Source organism: Cavia porcellus, unplaced genomic scaffold (assembly GCF_034190915.1).
Source record: "Cavia porcellus strain 051 isolate PalLab524CR breed Dunkin Hartley unplaced genomic scaffold, mCavPor4.1 scaffold_16, whole genome shotgun sequence".
NCBI classification, from domain to species: Eukaryota; Metazoa; Chordata; class Mammalia; order Rodentia; family Caviidae; genus Cavia; species Cavia porcellus.
Window position 1 is genome coordinate 8,341,487 of NW_026947499.1, and position 17,175 is coordinate 8,358,661.

General features: G+C 53.4%; 1 protein-coding gene across 6 annotated transcripts in view; it reads left to right on the forward strand.

The window, feature by feature from the left end:
- Positions 1–17,175, forward strand: part of Camkk2 (calcium/calmodulin dependent protein kinase kinase 2) — a 46,372-nt gene that overhangs the window by 12,915 nt on the left and 16,282 nt on the right. For all 6 annotated transcript variants that reach the window (XM_003462971.5, XM_063225593.1, XM_063225592.1 and 3 more), the window contains exons 2-7: positions 5,271–5,738; positions 9,500–9,547; positions 10,608–10,661; positions 11,173–11,224; positions 12,981–13,114; positions 14,093–14,129. In XM_003462971.5, the coding sequence (XP_003463019.1) occupies positions 5,328–5,738; positions 9,500–9,547; positions 10,608–10,661; positions 11,173–11,224; positions 12,981–13,114; positions 14,093–14,129 (736 nt within the window). In that variant the 5' untranslated portion in view covers positions 5,271–5,327. The remainder of the gene's footprint in view (positions 1–5,270; positions 5,739–9,499; positions 9,548–10,607; positions 10,662–11,172; positions 11,225–12,980; positions 13,115–14,092; positions 14,130–17,175) is intronic.

Here is a 17,175-nt window from a genome sequence, read left to right on the forward strand (position 1 = left end):
TCAGAATGGCCCATGTATCTATGTAGGCAGCCAGGGTCTTGATCTGGCTGGCGGTATAGGGTACTCGGATGGCTTGTGGTCCTGAGCCAAAATGTTGGACAGCTCTATCATGCGCTTCAAGGGCCAATGAAGCGACTGCCTCCGGGTAATGCTCTATGACTTTTGCAGGTGAGACCTTAGGGTGTATCCACAGTAGTGGTCCTTTCTGCCAAATCACCGCTGTGGGCTGTAGACTAGTCTGTAGCAAACAGACATCAAAGGGTCGCCCTGGTTCAATTCTGTGTAAGGTAGCCCCACCTAAGGCTTTTTCCACTCTCTGTAAGGCAGCTCTTGCCTCAGGAGTGAGCCTCCTGTGGGAGGCTATATCTGGGTCTCCCTTTAGAAGGTCGAACAGGGGTTTGAGATCTGAATTTGGTATATGTAAATATGGCCTAATCCAATTAATGTCTCCCAATAGCTTTTGCATGTCATTTAGGGTCCTAACGCCATCCGTCCTAATGGTGACCTTCTGTGGAGAGACTAGCATAGGGGAGATTTTCGCGCCTAAGTAGGTCACCATTTCTCCTCCCTGAATCTTGTCGGGGGCAACATGCAGATTAGCTTGTCTCAGGGCCTCGACCAACTGGCCGAGCATATTATTTAGCATGTCTGGGTCCCTGCCGCTGAGCAAAAGGTCGTCCATGTAATGCACACATCTTATCTTGGGAAAGGATTTCCGTAGGGGGGCCAGTAGGGAATCAAGGTAAATCTGACACATAGTGGGACTGTTGGCCATACCTTGGGGCAGCGTTATCCACTCGTATCTGAGATCAGGGCTTTCTTGGTTAATGGTGGGTAAAGTAAAGGCGAACCTATGAGTGTCCTCTGGATGCAGGGGGATTGAGAAGAAACAGTCTCTAAGATCTATAACATAAACTGGCCAGGACTGAGGGATGGCTGAGAGAGCTGGCAGCCCCCTCTGGACCGCCCCCAGGGACTGCATCTGCGCGTTGACCGCCCTTAGATCATGGAGCAGCCTCCATTTGCCAGACCTTTTCTTAATTATAAAAATGGGGGTGTTCCATGGGGAGGTTGACGGCTTAATGTGTCCTAATCTAAGTTGTGTACTGACTATTTCTGACAAGGCTAATAGCTTCTCCTTAGGCAGGGGCCACTGAGGTACCCAAACCGGATCATTTGACCTCCAGGTGATTTTGATCGAAGTGGGTAGGAGAGCTTCTTCAGCGGCCCCTAAGAAAAACCCAGCCCTTGCCTACCTTTTTTGTTCTCTACTGGTATTGGGGATGTCCGACCCTGTAGGGCATTGCCCAAGCCTTTGCCGGGGTATATCCCTGGTTCCTGAGTATATCCTTAGCCTGGGGGGAGCAGTTTGACATAAGCGTGACATCCATCTGAGTGAGGATGTCCCTTCCCCATAGAGACACTGGCAACTGCAACACAAATGGTTGGAAATGGCCCTGATGACCCTCCTCATCGCACCAGAGCAGGGTTGAAGCACTAACCTGAGGAGCTGACACCATCCCCAGGCCCTGCAGCGTGTTATCTGCAGTGTTGGTGGGCCAGTTGGAGGGCCAATCCTTTCTAGAGATGATGGAACGGTCAGCTCCTGTGTCTAGGAGCCCTGTTATATTCTTGCCATTGACCTTAAGTGAGAGCATGGGCCTTTTATCAAGTATTATATGGAGTCCCTCGAAGACTTCCCCTGAGGAACCGAAACCTTGACTTTCTCTAATTTTCTGCTTTGAGGGGAATCTCTTGTGGAGACTGGGGAGCAGCAAGAGCTGCGCTATCTTGTCTCCTTTATTGATTACCATAGTACCCACAAGAGATTGAACCATAATTTTAATGTGTCCTGTGTAGTCTGAGTCTATGACCCCCGGGACTACTGTGAGACCCCGAAGGGCCGTGGAGGATCTCCCGATCACCAGACCCACGGAATTTTCGGGTAACGGTCCCTTAAAGGTGGTTTCAACCACTTGGACACCCATATCAGGCACTAATATAAGTCTGGAGGCGACACTGAGGTCCACACCTGCTGACCCAGGGGTGGCCCTTGTTGAAGGCTGCCATCCTGAGCTGTCCTGTCTCTGGGGCGGGGGCCCGCCTGTGAAGGGGGCCCCCTCTGGCCGTTTTTTGGCTCTCTAGCATCTCGTCCACAAATACGGTTGCCCTGAGCATCAAAGACCGACCTACACTCCTCAGCTTTGTGTGATCCCCTCTTGCATCGCCCACAAACATATGGTTCTTCATTCCTAGGGCGAGGCCTAGCATCTGCATTGTTTGGGCAATGACGTTTAATGTGTCCTGGCTCCCCGCAGGCAAAACACCCTTTAGCCTTACATTCCCCTTCTAACCCGCGAGGTCCCCTCTGCTGTACAGCCGCGGCCAGGAGAGCAGCCACTCCCGAATTGAAGAGCGGCCCCCCTATCTCTCTACATATCCTAATCCAGGCGTTGAGGTCCTTGTTCTTATGAGGAGCTATCGCTGCCTTGCACTCCTTTGTACATTGCTCAAAAATCAGCTGCCTTACCAGCGGTCGAGCCACTCCCGGATCAGAAAATATCTTATCGGCAGCATCTTGCATTCGGGCCACAAAGTCAACAAATGGCTCTGTGGTACCCTGAATTACTGGGAAAGAACCCTGCGACTCCTTATCGAGCGACTTAGGCTCCTGACAGCTGGTCTCTTTGGCCTCCTTGCCATTCAACTTTCCCTCGTCCTCGGAGTCAGACGACTCCGAGGCTAGAGCCCCGTCCTTCTCCTTAGCATCTTTGTTCCCCTTGACGGGCCCCTCTCGGGAGCTCCCTGACTGGGCCTGCTCAAATACCCTGCATACTTTTGTAAGCTCTTGAGAGCTTTCTCCACAACCACCCTCGCTCTTAATGTTACTACCTAGCATGTTTCCCATTTTTTAATATGTTACTCACCGCGTGAGGCCCAAGGAATCCGCCACTTACGCGTGAGCCTGAGGGGAGTCTAAAAGCCCTGTAGGTGCGCGCCACCCAGAGCCCAGGCTTATCCCCAACTCACCTGTCTCACAGCTCTGTACTGGAGCGTTGTCCGCTGTCACGTCTCGGGGGTGATCAGTCCCCGTGCGGGCCTCCAAATGTCGATGTCGCTCCCGGCCGGCAGGAAGGACACACGACAAAGTCTGGCAGTGGACAACCTTTTCTTTTATTTTCCTTCTCCGTACAGCCTGCCCTGGGATCGCTCCCAGCCGAAGCCTCCTTTGGTCCGCTCCCCGCGGCTCCTTCTGGGCTTCTACTTCCGGGCTTCTTCTTCTCCCCCAGGGGTGGCACCAGTATATATACGGATACAGTGTCCAATCATGTTAAAGTAAGCAAGGCAAGCTGATTGGCTAACATCATCAGTTGCCAGGCAGACTATATTGTTGAGCGGGTTGCTTACGCGGTAAGCAGGAAACTAACGTGCTCGATGGGAGGGGTAATCTACCTCAGGCTTTACTCTTTACTACAGGCCTCACGTCCGCCAAGTGAGGCGACCGGGCTCGGGGCTGCGGCTCCCAACAAGTCTTCATTCTTGTAAATGCTCCCCAGTGTGAACTTTACTGTCTTAGCTGTTTTCAGTGCGTAATTATTGGCGTCAGGGTGCCCCATGCTGTGTAGCTGTCACATTGTCTGTTTTCGGGTCTTTTCACCTCCTCAGAAGGAAACCTGAGCCCTGGAAGCAGCAGCCCTTCCGTCCTCTCCCTGTAAACCTGGGCCCCTCCTCTCCTCTCTGTCTGGGGAGTTGACTGGTGTAGGTGGCTCTGTGGTAGCCATCCCTGGGTGTCTGGCTTGTGTCGCCTGAGTGATATCTTTGTGGTCCTTCCACCCTATGTCACAAGGACAATCCCCCGCTCCTGGCCCCTATGTGCTCTGCTGCATTGTTTATCCCTCCGCCCACTCGTGGGCACTGGGTCCTTTCCACCGTTTACTGAGTGGGAACAGCACGCTGTGAATGTGGACTTCCAAGTAGCTGTTTGAGTTTCTGCTTAGTATTCTTGTGTGTATTCCTAGGAGAGGAATTGCTGACCTGAGCATAGTTCTGCTTTTAACATTCTGGCTGGATGTGGTGGCACACACCTGTAATCCCAGCACTCAGGAGGCTGAGGTGGGAGGATTATCATGAGTTCAAGGCCAGCCTGGGCTACATGTGAGACCCTGTCTCATAAAATAGAAACACCTTTAACCTTTTGAAGGAGTGCCCAGCTGTTGCATTGTAGTTTGAATCTGCACCTTGCCTACTACTAACAAGGCTGAGCAAGTTGTCACGTGGTTGGGCTGGGCTCCATGGCTCCTTTACCAGGGACCTTGTTTACACAGTGGGCCCAGGGCAGGGCTGGGATGTGGTTACTTCCTGTGTGCTTTTCCCACTGGACTTCTCCTGCCATATTGCCTGGCATATTAATTCCATGAGTCCTGGTGGAAGGCTGGGCGTGGTGGTGCACACCTATAATCCAGTACTAGGGAGGCTGAAGCAGGAGGATCCATGTGAGTTCAAGACCAGCCTGGGCTACAGAATGAGTTTGAGGCCAACCTGAACTGCATAGCGAGACCCTGTCTCTAAGTTAATCGTCAGCCTTGGTGGGGGAACTGTTCTGAGATGGTGGGGGACATTCTTTCCTTGCAGCTGGGTTTCCAGTGAGCTCTGGCTCTCTGGCTCTCCCTCTTTATCTCACTGTGCCTCCCTTACGGTGTCACCAAGAGGTGTCACCCTACTTGCTCTCCTGAAAGCCTGCTGTCTTCCTGGCTTCCAGTGACCCCTCCATGAGCACACGATCGGTGAGGAAGGGCCCCCCATCTGTGAATCAGGGTGACTGTCGAGTTCCAGGGCTCCTGTGACATTTGTCCAGCAGCCTTTGTCAAACATGAACAGAAGGTTAATGTTCCATTCAGGCCGGGAGCCGCTGGCAGCCGAGGGAGCACTCCAGTCTCTCTCCAAAATGGAGCAGGTGCTCACACAGGATGCAGGTTATCGTTTTTTGGTTTGGGGCAGTGCTGGCCAGTGAAGCAGTGCCTCGCCATGCGTGGCCACAGGCGCTCTCCTGCCCAGCTCAAGCTGCATCCCTGGCCTGTGTGATTGTGTTTTAATTGCAGGCTGAGTCTCACTGGTTGTCCAGGTTAGGCTTCAGCTTCCAGCCCTCTGCCTCAGCATCCCAAGGAGGATGTTCTGAGGCAGGAACTCTGCGCGGGCTGGGCCAGATGGAGGAGAGCTGTGGGCTGCCTGGCCCTGCCTCTGACCCGCCTCCCTCTGCGGCCTCTCTGCAGGTGGCCCACGGCCCAGGGTAGAGCCCCAGCGTGGCGGATGACGTCACCCCACGCACGATGTCATCATGCGTCTCTAGCCAGCCCAGCAGCGACCGGGCCACACCCCAGGATGGCAGCCACGAAGGCCCAAAGCCCTGCGAGGCCCTGCAGGGCCTCTCATCGCTGAGTCTCCGCCTGGGCATGGAGTCCTTCATCGTGGTCACTGAGTGTGAGCCGAACCACGCCGGGGACCTCAGCCTGGCCAGGGACCACCCCCTGGATGCCTCCCGGTCCCACCTCTCAGGCCGCAAGCTGTCCCTGCAGGAGCGGTCCTCGGGAGCGCCAGTAGTTGGCAGCAGCCCAGAGACAGACGGACACTGCATCCACCCGGCCCTGCCCTGTTCGCCTGTCGGGTCCCCGCAGTTGTCGCCACGCCTGCCACGGCGGCCCACGGTGGAGTCGCACCATGTATCCATCACGGGCCTGCAGGTGCGTGGGCCTGGCTGGTCGGGCAGGGGTCTCATGTCAGCCCAGGTTGAGTGCAGCTGGGGAGTTGCAGGTGACCCCAGACCATGCTGCTGCTGCTGCTGCTGCTGGTGTGGTCAGCACAGCAGACGCCTGCGGTGGGGCCGAGAGCCCAGGCAGACCCCTGGCAGCCCCCACACCGCACGTCTCGCATGCGCCTGCGCAGTATCCCTGCAGCCCTCGCAGGCCCCGCCTCCTGCCTCCAACTGTGGACCTGGCTCCATGCTGCCTCCTGGCCTTTGGTCTTGCTGACCCTCCCGCCCAAGGACTCCCTGTCCCCAACCCTGTGAGGCGGCTTCCTCCCCCGCATCGGCCTCCAGTGCCTGTCTCGCCAAAGCAGCTCCTCCCCACCCAGTGGCCCCGTTGCTGTCTCATCGGTACCCTTGGCCTCCAGCATCTGGGTGCAGGTCCTCCCCAAAGCCAGAACATGAGCCTCACTCAACCAGCGCCTCCTGTATGTCCCCAGCACCTCAGAGTCAGCATACAGTAGGCACTTGAAAGTGTCTAAAGGAATGTTTGAAGAGTAGGTGTCAGCCATCCTGAAGGGGCTGTGTGCCTATAGGGCTACATTCTGAAGGCCAGGCCGAGCATGCATGAGCAAAGGCCCTGTGGCAGACACGGGACCATGAGGAAAGAGTTCATTTAGCTGGAATAGGGCCATAATGAAGCCTGGTAGTGATGGGGCTAGAGGGTAGTTTGGGTTTATAACAGAGTCAAATCATCTGAGAGATCAGCCCCCCCTCCAACAGTGGCTTTAATGCAGTAGGATTTATTAACCATGCAAATTACATCAGAGCTAAGCATGCTGGGACTGGATTGATAGTTGTGTGATATTTTGGTTGCTGTGGCCCCAGCCTTCACCGCTCCATTCCAGGTAGGAAGAAGGAGCAGGGGAGAAGAAAGGCTTTCTAAGTTAGTCCCCTTTTCTAGAAGCTCTACCCAACAACTTCAGCCTGCCTCCCGTGGCCAGAACACAGCCACATGGCCACCTTGAGCCGTGAGACAGGCTGAAGTTAGCCAGGTAGGACGCTGCTGCCTGGACTTCTGTTTGTAAGGAAGAAAGGGAGACTGGGGCTTTGTGGGTGACTAGGTGACCAGCAAGGGCAGGCTGTGGAGGCCAGGCTGTGGGGACCAGGCTGCAGTGGACTCTCAGAAACTGAAGCAGAAGTGTGGGGCTGGGAGGGGGTGGCTGCGTGGGCCCCTCTGCCTGTGTGGTGTCCAGGCTGACCAAGGGACTGTCTCTGGGACACCGCTGAGGGGGAGAGGGAGTTTTGTTTTGTGGGACACCAAACAGGCCAGGGTGCCATCCCGGGAGCATTGTTTGGCCCTGAACACATAGTAGGCGGTGCCAGGCCGTGCTGCGACAGAGGGTCATGTCCGACACAGAGGCTGCTTTTCCGTTCTGTCCCTTTCCCGCTTTGGCTTCTTAGGCCACTGAGCACTTTCCCCTTCACCCCTGCACTGGAGTGCAGCTGACGGTTTTGAAAACCTGCATATTTCAGATGTGCATACGTTCTGCTTAGCTGACTGCCCCATGACAGCTCACAATAAGACAGTGGAGACTTTCCCAGCCTGCAGCCCCTGCTGCCTCTGCCCCTCTTCCCAGGGAGCTGCTGGCCCTGTGTTTTGTTTTATTTTGTTTTTGAGACAGCATCTCTCTGTCAAACCTTTGCTGCCTTTGAACTCACTCTGGAGCCCAGACTGGTCTTGAATCACAGCAGTCCTCCTGCCTCAGCCTCCAGAGTCTTGGTATTACAGGTGTGCATCAGCTTTTTTTTTTTTATTTAAAGAAAAAAATTTTGGTACTTTTTTTTTTTAATCATCACATAATACCAGCATTTGGGAGGCTGAGGCAGGAGGATCATTGTGAGTTCAGGGCCAACCCAGGCTACCAAGTGAGCTCAAAGCCAGCCTGAACTGCATAGTGAGAACCTGACTCACCACCAACAAAAAAAGCATTACAGATTAGTTTGTAAATTCTAGAATTGTTCTAAGTGGGATCACTTAGTGTGTGGTCCTTTTTTAGGGTAGTTTTTCTCACAGCAGCCTGATTTTGTGATTTAGCCACACTGTGTCCGTGGATCAGGCCAACCAGGGCTGAAAATATCCAAAGAGACAAACTGCACCTGTGTGGTTGACCTGTTTCTCCATGACGATCCCCTACCCACATGGGGAGCCACGCCTTACATGGCATCTGCGTTGTGCTAAGTGCCTAAGCAGCGCGGACATGGCTTAAGGTGCAGTGCAGGCTCCTTAGAGGTTGTGTGTGGGCTCTGTGTCACCTCAGGGAAGGACTGGGGCAGGTCTTGGTGTCTTGAGGTCCTGGAGCCCATCCCTGCGGACACGGAGGGACCTGGGACCAGCCGTGGTTCTTTTTCAACATTGCTCCAGACTCTGCAGTGGCCACAGTCTGTGTCCCTATCTCCTGTTGGTGGACGTGTGGACCATCTCTAATTTTTTCTTACTGCTTCTTTTTGTGTGTGTGTGTGTTTTGAGACAGGGTCTCGCTCTATAGTTCAGGCTGGCCTTGAACTCAAAGTGATCCTCCTGTTTCAGCCTCCGAGTGCTGGAATGGCAGGCATAGGCCACCACACCTGCTGGGTTTTCCTATTTTATATAGCACAGTGTGCCTGTCATCCCAGTACTCGGGAGGCTGAGGCAGGAGTATCACCATGAGTTGCAGGCTATATAAGGAGACCCTGCCTCAAAAAACAAAAGTTACACATATGGCGCAGTCATGGATATTTGTATCAAGGTCTGTGTAAATGTGTGTGCATTTCTCGTGGTAAATCCCTGGCAGCAGAGTGGCTGAGTCATTGGGAGGTGGGATTGGGAGCCTGGCCCTGGTTTCTCACGAGGGGAGTGTTCAGCATGGTGCAGCCCCGCTGTGTGCCCAAGTCCCGCCAGCACACGGTCTGCTCAGTCTTCGGGTTTGAGCAGCGCAAGGCTGGCTTTAACGTCCAGTTCCCTGTGACTGAAGGCCTTGTCCAGTGCTCGCTGACCACTTGGCTGACTGCTTGAAGACATTTCCGTTCCAGTCTTTCACCCAGTTTTTAACTGAGTTGGTAGATTTCTTGCGGAGTTGTATGGGCTCGTTTGTGCTGTGTATTTTTGTGTTATCCGGGACGCCTTTCTCTACCCCAAGGGTGCATGGATTTTCTCCTCTTGCATCACTTTACATTTTTACAGGAGAGTGTCTTCCCCCGACTCCAGTACTGAGGATTAAACCCCAGGCCTCTGCATTGACTGAGCCGTATCCCAGCCCTTATTTTATTTTGTTTTGTGTTATTTATTTCAAGACAAAGGTCTCACTAAGTAAGTTGCACAGGGTGGACTTGAATTTGCGATCCTCCTGTCTTGGCCTCCCACGATGCTGGGATCACAGGCATGCGCCACCAGGCCCAGCTAAGTTTTCCTTTTGGATAGTGGGAACATTTTCAAAATGGCTATCAAGAGTACATACCATTTGATTACATTTTTCCCCTCTGATGCTGGAGAGTAAATCCACGGTCTGTGTCACAAGCATGTTCCTCGTACCCTCCCCACCCAGGCCTGGACGAGACAGTTCCACAGAGTCGGCTCAGAGGTGAAGTCTGTGCTGGGGGAAGTCAGGGTCTCTGTCATCCTGAGGGAGCTGGCTGGCAGGGGCTCTGGGAGCGGGGAGGTTCCTGGATAGAGAGATCCCTATCATCCTCACTTCCCGCCTGCCTCTCCTTGCTTCCCAGGACTGCGTGCAGCTGAATCAGTACACACTCAAGGATGAGATTGGAAAGGTGAGCACTGCAGGGCTGGCCAGGAGGAGAGGATGGGCCGGGGCACTTTGGGGGAGGTGTTTTTTTTTTTTTTTTGAGACAGGGACTTGCTGTGTAGCCCAAGCAGGCCTTGAACTTGCAGCGATCCTCCTGCCTCAGCCTCCTGAGTGCTGGGGTTACAGGTGTGCACCACCACACCCGGTTTAGGTTTTGTTATTAATGGTCTAGTGTTGTGTTTTGGTTTTTTTGAGTTTTTAAAAATCCTGTTTGTATGCTTTAAATATACACAATGATCGCACTCATCATAAGGAATTCGTATCCGTATGTGATTTAGTTGCTATTGCTTTTTTCCCATCCCCCCCCCTTTTCCTTATTTACAGAAGCTTTGTTTCCATTTTTTTCCTTCTGTTTTTTAGAGAGAGGGTTTATATTTTAAAATTAAATGTTTCTACAAAAGCTGGGAAGCTTCCAGAGAAACCCCATGTCGCAGTGGTTGTCCCACCGGAGGCCCACCGGAGTGGGCCTCCAGCTAAGCTGCTCTCACATCTGTTTCTCTGGTTTCAGGCAAGGAGCAGGGAACAAAACCTCAAATTCTGGAGGCACAGGCCACCTCTAGCACGGGGGAGGCTGAGGCAGGAGGGTCACCATGAGTTTGAGGCCGGCGTGAGCTACATAGCGAGATCCTGTCTCTCAGAACCAAAAAAATAGAAATAGAAAAGCTGGGAAGTGAGCAGTGTAAGAGGTGAGGTGGAGGGTGAAGGCGGTTTAGGAGGCAGCAGCGGGCAGGTGTCCAGGTGTGAGTGGAGGGAGGAGCCAGGGCTCTCTAACCTGTAATGTTTGGAAATCAGGTCTCCCAAAACTAGGTCTGATTTTTTTTTTTTTTTAAAGCAGCTAGAAATGTGGAGTTCTGTGCCAGGTCCTTCTCTTTAATTGTTGGTAACTAATTCAAGCCTTGTAGACGTGGCCGGCCGCAGAGAAGGGCCGCCCGAGCTAGGGGCCTCCTCTGCCAGTTCAACAGCAGGGTCCCACCTCGTGGAGCTCCCTTGGGGCCCAGGCGTCACTGGCGTCTTTCTCCATGCAGGGCTCCTATGGGGTGGTCAAGCTGGCCTACAACGAGAACGACAACACCTATTACGTGAGTGTCCAGCCCCTCCTTGGCACAGTGCCCTTCCTGCGCGTAGCCTGGTCGCCTCGCCACCGGAAGGAAGCATCGCACCCCTCTCTGGGTGGGGAGGCGGGGGTGGGGGTGGGGAGAGCCTGGAGCGCCGTGCAGTCTCAGACGATTGCAGTTCAAAGCCTGTGCAGGTTCAGAGCGTGGCTCTTCCATGCCTCCAGGGCACAGCCTTCGGCAAGTGGTATGAGCCAGGTGTACACCAGCTGGCCTCAGTTTCCCCACGGGAGACTCAGCCAGTCAGCCCTGCCCTTGCCCATCCCTGAAACTCTGTTGGTGTCCCCACTGGGGTTGCTGACTGGGAACCCCAGAAATGTCCCTGGGGGTGACTCCTGCAGGCTCCACACAGCCCGGAGCTGCCCTGCATGGTCCTGAGGTTCAGGGTGCCCAAGGCCTGGCCAGGCCTCGGGGTGGGACCCCTCTCACGCCCTGTCTGTGTCCCACTCTAAGCGGATGTGGGTTTTATCTTCCCCAGGCCATGAAGGTGCTGTCCAAGAAGAAGCTGATCCGGCAGGCCGGCTTCCCGCGTGAGTGCGGGGTGGGCTGCACAGGGCAGGGCTGGCCGTACTGCCCCTGCAGAGGGTGCCCTGGAAACCCCACTCCTGGCATCCTTTAAGAGTTTATTACCAGGTGATACACACCTATAATCCTGAAACAAATGGGGAGGCTGAGACAGGAGGATGGTTGTGCCCTCGAGGCCAACCTGGAGTATGCAGTGAGTTCAGTTGGCATAACGAAAGAAAGAAAGCTGCCTTTAATCCCTCTCAAAATACTCATTCTTGCTTTTTTAAAAATGGCAACGAAATTTATTTGAAAATGTAGAAGTGAAGAGCGAGGGCAGTGGCTCTGCAGAGTGGGAACACACTCTCCCATCACCTCTCCACCCCTGCGCAGCGCCCGAGGCCTCTCCCGAGCGTCTCCGGGGGTGCCATCGCCGCGGCTTCCGTGTCCTTTCTAAGTTCACAGCGCTGACTGTTCAGGAGTCGGTGGTCGTGTGGTGCCAGGTCCCGGGAACACGGTGGATGGGGCTGACCGCGGCCCCACTTTATGCCGCAGGCCACTGGCAGCCGAGCTCACTGCTCCTCATAAAGACGTGAAAGAGGATTTCTAGAACGGTTCCAGAAAGCAGGAAGTAATGTGATAGGTGGATTTGAAGTGAAGGAGATGACCTGTATTTTGAGGGGGATTAATATCAATGTGTCTTTAACTATAATAACTTTTATAACAAACTTTTATAAAAAAAATTCACTGTATATTTTTTTTTGTCTTTTTTGTTTTTATTGGTACCAGGGATCGAACTCATGACTGCCTGCTTGCAAGGCAGACGATTGCGCTGAGCTAAATCCCCAGCCCCTCACTGTATATTTTGATCACCTATTATGTATGTCCATGCAAAACAGGACACAAGTTTATAGCAACTCTGTTCACAATGTCCAGAAAGTGGAAGCAACCCAATGTGCCCATCAACAGATGAGTGACCAAGATGTATGTGTACTCACTAGAATATTACCCGGTCATGAAGAGGAACAAAGTTAGACCTGCAGGTGGGCACAGCAGAGGCTGTGCTAACATAAGCCCCCTGCCAGCAGTATTGGGCAGGATATTGGCTAGGACCAAAAGGAGCAGTTATTTGAGAGAAAACTTAAGCCTCCTTATACTGGAGCTCTGGTTTAGCCTGCTGGTTGGAACTCTGGGCAGGTAATATCTTAGTGTTGCTATTAATTGATTTACCAGGTTATGGTTGTTTTGTTTTGCTGGTACCAGTGATTGAGCTCACGACCTTGAGCTTGCCAGACAGGCACTTATGCCACTGAGCTAAATCCCCAGCCCTTGGTTTTTTGGGTTTTTTTAATATTGGGGATTGAACCCAGGGCCTTCTTGAAAAGTTTTCAGAAAGAGCCCTTCTCGCCTAGTGCTCTTTTTTGTTTTTTTTTGTTTTACTTTGAGACAGGGTCTCCTTAAGGTGCCCAAGGGGGGCTTGAACTTGCAGTCCTCCTGTCTCAGCCTCCAGAGTGCTGGGATTCCTGGCATTGACAGGTGTGCTCCACCACTGCCCCCTGCTAAAGTCCTACCCGTCTTCTTGGACTAGAGCACATGACAGAAGGCGAGAAACTAACAGCAGGGCTGAGAAGGGGGCAGGGCTCCCGCCTCACTGGCAGTAGTGCAGTCAGGTGAAGACAGGACCGACCGAGGCCCAGCTCCCCCAGTCCCACTGCTGTCCCACTGCACTGTGTCTGCAGGGGTGTCTCTGCTCTGACCCCGGGTCCCCTGTGTCTTCTCCAGGTCGCCCTCCACCTCGGGGCATGCGCCCAGCCCCTGGGGGCTGCATCCAGCCCCGGGGCCCCATTGAGCAGGTGTACCAGGAAATTGCAATCCTCAAGAAGCTGGACCACCCCAACGTGGTGAAGCTGGTGGAGGTAAGCAGGGTGTCTGTGGTTCCCGCCGGCTACTTCCAGGCCAGGGACCTGGGGCTGCAGAGTCTCTGGCCACTACAGTGTCACACTGGTCACCCTGCCTTAGATGACTTACTGCTCATCTTGTGGATGTGTCCCCATGTACAGATGGAGACACTGAGGCCAGGGACCCCTGAGGCATACCCCTCATCCCCACCCCAACCAGCCACACAGGGTATGGAAATAGGCAGACAGTTAAAACGTTATTTAAAACATGGAAAGCGGGGGTGGCCAACCGCTGCAATTTGCCAACCCCTGCCCTGGTCAGCAGCTCTGACCCTTAGAGCCTGTGAAGATTCTCAAAGGACTCACAGTGTTCTTGCTGGGGTGGGTTATGGCTCCTCCTAGGCAGCACGCTGGGATGTACACCGAGCAGCAGAGGACTTGGGGAAACGGGGCGTTCAGGGGGAGCCATCCCCAGCAAAGTCGCTGTGGGTTTGAAGCCAACCTGGGCTCCGTGGTGAGAGAGGCTGTCTCAGGAACCTAACAACAGACAAACAGAACCTGAGATGAAGTGAACACAGCTTCTCCTAGCAGACTTCTAGAAGCGCTCCAGGGACTGCAGAGGGCCCCTGTCTGCTGCCCGCCAGGTTGGGTGATGAGGGCTCAGCAGTGTGTGTGGGGGGCATAGAGAGGGTGCAGCAGGGGTTTTCGGGATGTGAGCACGACGGCCCTGGCTGTGCCCAGTGGGGAACATGGAGAGGAAGGAGCAGCAGAAGCACCTGTGTGCAGCAGACGGGGTCAGGTAGCAGGGCTCGGAGTGGCCACCCACCCAGGTCCTTTCCTGGAGCCCACAGGTGTCCCCATTGCTCCCTGCCGTCCATTGTGACCTGGAAGTGGGTGGGACAGGCGCGCCCCTTGGGCACAGCGCCCACTCCTCTCACATTGACCTCTCTTCTCTCCCTCGCTCCTCCTGGCTGCCCTGGGTGACCTCACCTGCAGGTCCTGGACGACCCCAATGAAGACCACCTATACATGGGTAAGAGCACCCTTTCCCTGCCTGGGCCCACACACAGCCACTGCCCACAGCTCCCCTGCTGGGTCGCAGCCCTGGGCAGACAGCAGGAATGGAAGGGAGTTCCTACTGGGATTTAAACCCGGGGTCTCCTGGTCCCTGTGCGCTGCGCCTACTGTAAGCTGAGTGCTGTGTGAGGGACTGAGGGCCTGTGGAGGAGGAGGAAAAGGAGAAGCCTGCTGGTAGGAAGTTGGGTTTTCATATGGAGAGCCAGCTGGGTATGGTTGTGCATGCTTGTAATCCTAGCACTCAGGAGCCTGAGGCAGGAAGATCTCTGAGTGTGAGGCCAGCCAGGGCTACACAAGCAAGTTTAAGGCCAGTCTGTACTGCAGAGGGAGACTCTGCCTCAAAAAAAAGAAGGCAAATCAGCGCCAACAACTAAACCAGAGAACTTGAAGAGACTTTGCCAAGATTACACAAAGGTGATTACACAAGAGATTACACAAAGGTGATTACACAAGATTACACAAAGGGTGGCTGGACCACTTCAGACAGGAGGGAACCTTTTGGCACCTGAATGTGAAGGACACAGCCCTGGCCCATGTATGGAAGGGAAGAGCAGTGCAAAGGTCCTGAGGTCAGCTAGAGCTTTGCATGTTTGAACACATGCAGCCAGCACCACGTAAGGCAGGGAGGGCAGGGGGGTTCCGGGCTGTGGCTGGTATTTGGAGGCTCCAGGGCCACCGGAAGATCTGGGCATTGCACGTGGAAAGAGGAGACTCAAATGTATCCCTTGAGACCTTGTCCTAAGCACTGCAGAGGACATGGGACAGTGCTGCCATCATATGCAGGACATCTGCTCGAGTGGCGCTCTGAGGAGCCTGATCCTCGTGAGCTGCCCCAGAGGACGCTGGGATGGGGACCTGGGAGATGCAAGGCCATATGGGTGCGGGCACCCCTGTCCCACAACAGGGTGCGCTTTGTGGCTCCAGTTGGCTCCTGCAGTAGCTGCAGCCCCGGGTCCAGGGACACGTTGCTGCTGAGGGACACTTGGGCTGCGTGTTTCCACTCATTCTCCCTGAGCACGAAGATCCGGCATCTGCAGCAGAGGCGGCGGGTGGCAGAGCAGCGGGTGTCCTGAATCGGACCCTGGCCTCTGCAGCTGACTCCTGGTTTTATCCTTCTTGCTGTTGTCCACCCGTTTCTTGGTTTTGCCAAAACATTTGAAGTTAAAATAGCAGATATCTGGAGACTGCAGCCCTCCAACTCCTTCTGTGTGCATCCCACAATAAGTACCTCCTCCTACCTGAGCTCAGGAACATCACTAGAAATGTTACTGTCAGTTTCTTCAGAGCACCTAATATAGTCCCATCGAATTTTACACTTAGTTTTCTTTTTATTTTCTTTTTATTTTTTGCTTTTAAAATACAAATATAGTTAAGGCTGGCCTTAAACTTACTACGTAGCCCTGGCTGGCCTCAAATTTACAGCGATCCTCTTGCCTCAGCCTTCTGAGTGCTTGGATTACAGGTGTGTATCACCATCTAGACTTGAATTTTATTAATTTTTAAAACTTCCCTTAGAAACAGTTTAGATCTTATGTTATAGATAACATGAGCTGTATTACTATTTATGTATTTTTGAGACAAGGTCTCAGTATGAAGCCCAGGCTGGCCTTGAATTTGTGGTGATCCTCCTGCCTCAGCCTCCTGAGTGCTGGGATTACGAGGGTGCACCATGCTCGGCTGGCTAGATTACTTTAAGTAATTAGGAGAAGGGTTGGGGATGTGGCTCAGTGGTGTGTTGAGTGCTTGTCAAGCATGTGCAAGGCCCTTGGTTTAATTCCCAGCACTACAAAATTAATTAAAGTGATTAGTCACAAATAAAAATTAGGAATTTATGACAAAATTATGAGGAAGATTTATGAAAATATGGACACCATGCTTTCTCAGTATTTCTCAAAACGCAGGACTGCTGTCACCCTTGTATATGAGATAATTGGAGTGGTAACATTGCATAGAAAAACTACAGCCAGTGTCTAAACTCATCCATGTCTGTCGTGACCTGTGACGAGGCTAAAGAACTAGAAATTGAAGTCGATTGTGGTGGTGCACTCTTGTCATCCTGGCTCCTTGGGAGACTGAGGCAGGAGGGTCAGAAATCAAAATTCAACCTGGGCAACTTTTCAAGAAACACCTGGTCTCAAAAAAATTTTTTTTTCACTTCTTTTTTTGTCTTTTTCTTTTTTATTGGTACCAGGGATTGAACTCACGACTGTCTGCTTGCAAGGCAGGCGCATATGCCGCTGAGCTAAATCCCCAGCTCCTGGTCTCAAAATTTAAAAGCAAAGAGGGAGGTAGTGTGTGAGGTCCTAGGTTCAAACCCCAGTACCGCAAAAAAAAAAAAAAAAGAAGAAGAAATAATTTCCATGGTATATAAGTACAGACAGGGTATGAGCCTGACGGCGGCCGCTGAAGACCCCTGAAGTGCGCTGGAATCATATTGGCCCAGCTCGGCAGCCCAGTGTGGCCCTAGCTCTCAGCCCAAAGGCCACGGGCTGTCCCTGAGGAGGCCACTTGTCTGTGTTGAGTACCTGTCCTCAGGGTTGTTACCGCAGTTCTAAGGGGACAGCTTTCCTGGGAACTCAAGTGACCTCCAGTGGAGCCTGAGGCCGAGAGTGCCCGGCAGGGTGGACAGGGAAGTGTGCAGCTTCTCTGGATGTCTCACTAGGTGATGCTTCGCAGGCTGGGGACCTGGTGGCAGAGGACATTTTACACTCTTGCAGAATGTGGCTCTGACTTGGAGCCAGATGGGAGCCATCCTGGGAGTTCTGGCCTCAGGAGTGGTTGAAGCATCCGGGAAGAATTTCCCAGCTGTTGGAGCCCAGCTTCTTCCTAGCCCTTGTCTCTCCCCTGGGGCAGCTGGTCCTGGCCTGCCGGAGGCTGCCTATCGTCATTTGTCACTTTCTAGCCACACCCTGGTGTGCTGATGACACACAGGTGAGGTGGCAGATAGCAAAAAGGCCTTGAACCCCAGGCCTGACCCTTATGGGGAAGAAAGCGCCATCTGT